This window comes from Clytia hemisphaerica, unplaced genomic scaffold (genome assembly GCF_902728285.1).
Source record: "Clytia hemisphaerica strain Z4C2 unplaced genomic scaffold, Clytia hemisphaerica genome assembly, whole genome shotgun sequence".
NCBI lineage: Eukaryota > Metazoa > Cnidaria > Hydrozoa > Leptothecata > Clytiidae > Clytia > Clytia hemisphaerica.
Window position 1 is genome coordinate 969,884 of NW_027103850.1, and position 6,290 is coordinate 976,173.

Consider the following 6,290-nt stretch of genomic DNA (forward strand, 5'->3'; position numbering starts at 1 on the left):
CAAACAGAAAAGAAGAAGAATTGAAGCAAAATAAAGATATACCTTTAGTTCTTTACAAGATGCAACCAAGTCATTAAGAAGATTAAAACAACAAGAATATCTAAGCAAGTATGAAAAGAAAACAACCAGAACATCTAAAAATTCGCATGTTTTTATCTTCCCACTTCTTCCCTACCATTATTGTTATTTTTATTTAGATGCGTGGTCAAACACCCAAGGGAGATAATTAGGCATTCTATTGTTATTTGCTTGGAAGAAGAAAAATCAGGGAGATTTGCAAAGCAGTATACGCGCCTTGCTGATCGCCCGCGCGATCCATGCAAATACTTAGGCGGACACTTCAAGTCGGCTCGCATAATTTCTTATAACGCGCTCCCCCAGACAAGGGAAATTTTGATGATTTTTTGCTACCGCCCAGACAATATGTATCCTCCACCCTCCATGTAGAATTTTTTTCTGGAAGAGCCCAATCAGCGTTGCAAACTATATTTAACACAAAAATATTTCTGTTGGAAATTTGACCATGATTGAGAGTGCGAAAATTCGAAAAAAATAATTCAAAATTTTTCAGCAATATCTTACCAAATTCTTCAGCTGCATGGCAGTTACTATTAAATATCAGCAGTTACTACACAAAATATTGATTGGGTCAACCATCCTTTGTTTTCCTAAAAGAATTTTCGATCACCACGACTAGTAAATGTTGTGTATTAACTGCATGAATATAAAACAATCATGATGCTGGTTGGTTGACTGTACCTTATCTTTTTCTTGTAGTAGGGTGGTATTTTATTCATGTTGACTTTACATAACATACATAACTACCCAGTTTTAGATCACATATAGTGATGATGATGATAATAGTTTTGGTAAAATCATAATAATCATTATTTTATGTCACTTTAAGATCGACTTAACTGATGGCGATCCTCCTGATGATAAATATGTCAATTCTGGAAACTCTAAAGAGGTAAATGTATAATTAAAGGTGTTTTGCTATCATGACTGAACACTTCCCAATTGTCTCAAAGGTAACGAATTGAGTGGGGACAACCTCTCGCTTGCCTCCCTCCCCCATTACAATGGAGCTATAAAAGCAAAAAGTTGTCTGTTTTTAGAAGCAAATTAACTCCTATTCATCTCGTTTTTTCGCTTTGAAACTTGGAAATTCAAAATCTACTCAAAATTTAGCTTTCACTGATTTATAACATGCAAGGGTTGTTTAAGAATTTGGCCTAAAAAGTGATGTAACTCTTAACATCATAAAATGTAAAATTACCATTTATTTTTTAAATGCATATAAAATATCAATTGTTATATGAGAACTTTTCATAAATACATACTAGAATGAGAAAAATAATATTATAAGGTCAGGTTTGTACTAAATTCAGAAAATATGGCCATGTTTTTCGAAAATGGGTACCTCAAGTGTATTAATTTTAGCGTGTACTTAATTGGCGGTACCGAAACGCTATTTTTTGGCGGGTATTTTTTGGCGGTTAATCGATTTTGAAAATGTTGGCAGGTACTAAATTTGGTACTAAAACTGCCAAATCTGACAAATTTAATCCCCGCCAAAATTAATACACTTAAGGTATGTAACATTTTGATTTAAAAAAAGGCATATCAAACTTTCAGAGCCTCTTTTTAATTGTTAATATTTTGATTAAACCTAACTATTAGAAACATATTCTAGAAAAAATTTTCCTATTAAAATGAATCTAACCAAAATTATACTAGGCTTTTGGCACAGGTCTAAATTTTCCATCACACATGCTATATACCAAATTGTCAGAAATAATATGCAGCCAGAAAAAAAACTTGGAAGGTCTATAGAAAAGTTTTTGGGTTGATTTTCTTATTTCATTAGTTTCTGGTTGAGACTCATGGTATGTTTCATGGGGAAAAACTGTGACAAAAAAAAACTCTTACTTTGCACTAGTCAGTGAAAGAGCAAATCAAGCCTCTTGAAAAGTTTCTCCAACTTTCAAAAAGTGCTTACATAATGATCTTTTGGATGAACCATTTTTATTTTAAAGCAGTTTAACAGTACTATAAAAGCAGACAATTTTTTTGCCTATGATGATTTTTTTGATGATTTTTCTTCTAAAATGAATACATCCTGGAAATCTTTGAAGGCAAAACCACCAGCAGAATCAATAGGGTCTGTCGAATCCAACACAATATCATACAGATTACGTTCCCCAATGGCTCTCAATTGGAAAATGTCACCAAAAAAATTAAAAGTTGGAATGCAACCAAACGGTATACTTTGATCACTTTCCCTGTCTAATAGGTTTATTGAAAGTTGGGAAAACCGTTGATGAAACCAACCCAAAACATATTGTCCAACCATTCCTCTTTCATCAGCATTTAGACACATGAGAGAGAGTTTTTTGCCATCATTGTCGAGTGCCAGGCTTTTTAAATGTTTGATTTGATCAGAATTCATGGGACAACTGTCAAAAGTTATTCCTTTAGTTTTTCTAGGAATATTAACACATGAGTGAATAGTTCCGCCATCAGGTAAAAGAATACCTGCTGCACTAGTAGGAGCAACGTTTAAAACGGATCTATTACATTTGAAAATGCGACGCACAAGACGGGTGATAATTTTTACTACTTGTGACTTACCTGTACCCGCACAGCCTTGAACAATTAGTCGTTTGCAATGTTCATATCCTACAGCAAAATTTCCTCTCGCATAATCCAAAAGAAGTTGAATATTGTAGTTGACAATTAGCATTTGGATTGGATTTACTAATTTTGGGTCAACATCTGGCAATGTACAAAGTCTACCTTCCCTCTCAAATGCTTCATTTGCTTGCTTTGATACATCGGATAGCCAATTCTTTGTTTCTTCTATAAGTGTGTCAGGAAAGGATTGTACACCCAACCACATCAAGCCATTTGCGTGCCAGTCATAATCAATTCCACCATTGTATAGCACTTCCTCATCGACAGAAGCTTCTTCAATTGATAGTCTATTTTCTCTCGCAATATCTCTAAGAAGTTGGTTTCCCATTGTATCAACGACAGAGCCTTGTGAAGATTGGCTATCTTGACTTCCTTCAAGTGTTGATTGAGAGAAATTTATTTCTTCTATTGGTTGATTCGGCTGATTGTTTTGTCTCTTTTGGCGTCTAGCAACTTTCTTGTCATATTCAGCCTTGGCAAACTGCAGCATCATTCTCACAGATTCAGGGCAATAGTCAGAGTCCAGAAATTGAGCAAATGATTCTGTGTATGTATCAAATCCATTTTTCAAATCATCAACTTTTCTCCAAGTACCAGGAGAGAATTTCATTAATAGTTCTTTAGAAAAATCTTCACCTGCTGGCCATATCCAAAAGCGCTGACATCCAGTAAATACAGGAACATGATCTTTGTTACAGGGTGACTTCTTTGCACAATCACACTTTTTTGCCCAGTCGTACAAAGTAATATAGGGATTTTCTTCCCTTCTTTTATCTGAAAGAAATTTGTCAATAATGGTATCTTTGGTAACTTTGCCATCTTTACCATTAGGATCAAAAAGCCTGAAACCGCTTAAACCAATTCTTTTAAATCTCCTGCTGCAGCTGTATAGCTTACCTTTAGTATTGATGTAATCAGCAGCTGAAGATGGAGTATCAACAAAACCAACTGTTTTCAAAAGCAGTTTTTGAGCGACAGACTTCAGAGAAATTGTTGGATCAGATTTATTCAGTATTTCCTTGTATATATCCATAAGGTCTTGTGTAGATTTGTTACCTTTACAACAATACCCAGTTATATACTTAATCAATGCCAATAAATCATCAGTGACTATAGCCTGGGTATCACATTGGGCTAGCCATGTTAAAGGTCTTAGAAGTATATGTTGAACCATCCTGGGGTGATCGTTTCTACCTTCAAATCTGGATATTTTACCCTCTGTAATTCTTGGCTCAAAAGGATTGATCTCTTTACCAGTTGATCTTTTAGATTTTTCATCATATTCGCCAAAATGATGTCTGCAGTATCGAATGACTCTCTCAATTGGTTTACCATCTTGATCTTTTTCCTTAGTGGTTACAGTTTTACGTCTAAGGCAGTACGAGCTACACGTGTGAAGCATAACCTTATTGACTAAGTCAGTATGGAATGCTTTTAATTCTTCATCATCTCCTTGACATAAGACACATTTTTTCAACACATTGGCATCTACATCAGTTAAACTTCCTTCTGGCAAAGGCCAATTTTGTTTGTTAGGAACCCATTGTGGTGTTTGATCATCATTGTGTTGCACTTCACCTCCTGCAGGGTGTAAGGATACAAACCCAGGAGAAAAAACCCCAGTGTCATTCATCTCATTTGTTTGAAGCCATGTTTCAAGATCTTTGGCAATATTTACAGTTGGGTCATTTTTATCTTGAGATAATATAGCTTTGACTTTATCATAGTGTTGTTTAGAAAAAAATAAGGAGTGTGAATGAATCTGCCCTCTTGATTTGGCGAATTCATATCGACTCCAAAATTCTTCATACTGAAAAAGCTCTTTTAATACTGTATTTATGTAATTGTGATGTCTTGCATCAAAATATGATGTAACAATATGCTGGTTTTGAAGTAAGACTTGATGTCGAAACTTTGAGTCACTTTTGAATTTTACTTGGAGATCAGCTTCAAGATCTCCAGTAATTTGAGACAGGTACTTTATCAAAATGTTATGCAGTGGAATCCAGTGATGCTCTGCACAGCTGGAAGTATCAAAATAGGTAGGATAAACTTGGTGTTCTTTCAACATGAAAAAACAAAAGGAATCCAATTCATGCTTTCGTTCACGCCAATACGGAGCTGTATCAATTAAGTTAGCACTGAATGATAAAAATTTACGCGGTATTGCTTCATCTTGATTTTCTAACTGTTCAAGTAACTCATCCCTGGTGATGTGCTTCTCATTGATCTGTTGGTTGACACAGAAGGAACCTTGATCCAAAGCTTTTTTACGCATACTGATATTCATTAGGTGAAATTTGAGAAATCTGTGAGCAGGCACTCTGTTATCATTGCAATAGCATATGTGCTGTACCCAGTCTTCATATTTCAAAGTTCTTGCAGCTTTAATAGTATAATCACATGTCCCATTTACAAAAATATGAGGATAACACATTGTGAAAAAACCATCGGTTGATAATTCTGGAATAGGTTTCTCTCTTTTGTTTAGGTGCAGCCTTCCTATGTCTGCTACTTGACCTGCTTCAAGAATTTCTTCAACATTAGCATTGTCACCCAGAAATGCACGCAATGCATTCTTAACATTTTCATCAGCATCAGAATTTGTTAATTGAGTTGCAAACCCTGATGCTGTTGTTAATTCTTCATCTACAGCAAGCTTTTCAAACTGACCAGGTGCTGGGCCTTTATCTTCATTTTTATTTTCATTATTGAACTTATTAGCAGAAACTATTGGAAGCCCTGGTATAATTCCAGCATCTTCAGGAATGTTTAAGAGGCGATTCTGCTCAATAATTACATCATGATAATGGATTGGGCTCATGCAAAAAATATTTTCCTTTTAAAATTTTCCCAGAAATGTGATTTTTTCCTTTATATTGAGAATATCCAGGTTGTGGATTATCCAGTCCAAAAGCAGGGATACCAAAAACCAAACCGTTAAGAGCTTTTTGTACCCTGTGTCGGGAGGCCATGTAAGCTTTTGAATTATTGCTACCACTTCTTATCAAGATGATGCCAATTTCAGATGGTAATTGAGGCAATTTGGTGAATATTTTTAAATTTGAAGGTATGGCAACTGCATGGCCCTTTGAGGCCAACATTCCGTACTTTAAACAATGAACATAGATTGCAATGGATATTTTGCGAATTAACAATGTTTCGACAAAAGTAAGGCCTTGGAGAAAAGAGGGTGTGTTGGCAAAGTGTTGATTATTATGCAACAGATTTCCCTCATTGTCACAGAAGCAATCAGTGGGAGGTGAATGAATCCCTGAAAAAAAAAGTAGCGCATGATTTTTTTTTCGATTTTGTTTCTGATTAAATTATCTTTACACCTATGCATCTTTGATTTCTACTTGCCACTTATCCGCCTTCTTCTTAGGGACATGGGAAAAGAATACTGGCCTGACTTCTTGGCATGTGATACATCTATCTATAGAATGCTTAGTGGGCGGGAGACAAGAAATGGAGACGAGAATGAGTCCGTTGACCCTGAGATTATATATTTCATGTCAATGTAGGCTTATTGCTATATACAAGTGTGGCGGATATATTGGGGTCACTCCTATAGGCAAGTAAGGTACGCGGTC

The 6,290-nt window shown here is 35.4% G+C and overlaps 1 protein-coding gene across 1 annotated transcript; it reads right to left on the minus strand.

Moving 5' to 3' along the window:
* Positions 1-2,077: 2,077 nt before the first annotated feature.
* LOC136807641 (uncharacterized) lies at positions 2,078-5,521 on the minus strand. The gene has a single exon (XM_067064235.1). The coding sequence runs from the start codon at positions 5,519-5,521 to the stop codon at positions 2,078-2,080; it is 3,444 nt and encodes a 1,147-aa protein (XP_066920336.1).
* Positions 5,522-6,290: the final 769 nt, after the last annotated feature.

Coding starts and splice junctions, on each gene's coding strand:
- LOC136807641 (XM_067064235.1), bottom strand. CDS start 5,521: ATGAGCCCAATCCATTATCATGATGTAATTATTGAGCAGAATCGCCTC.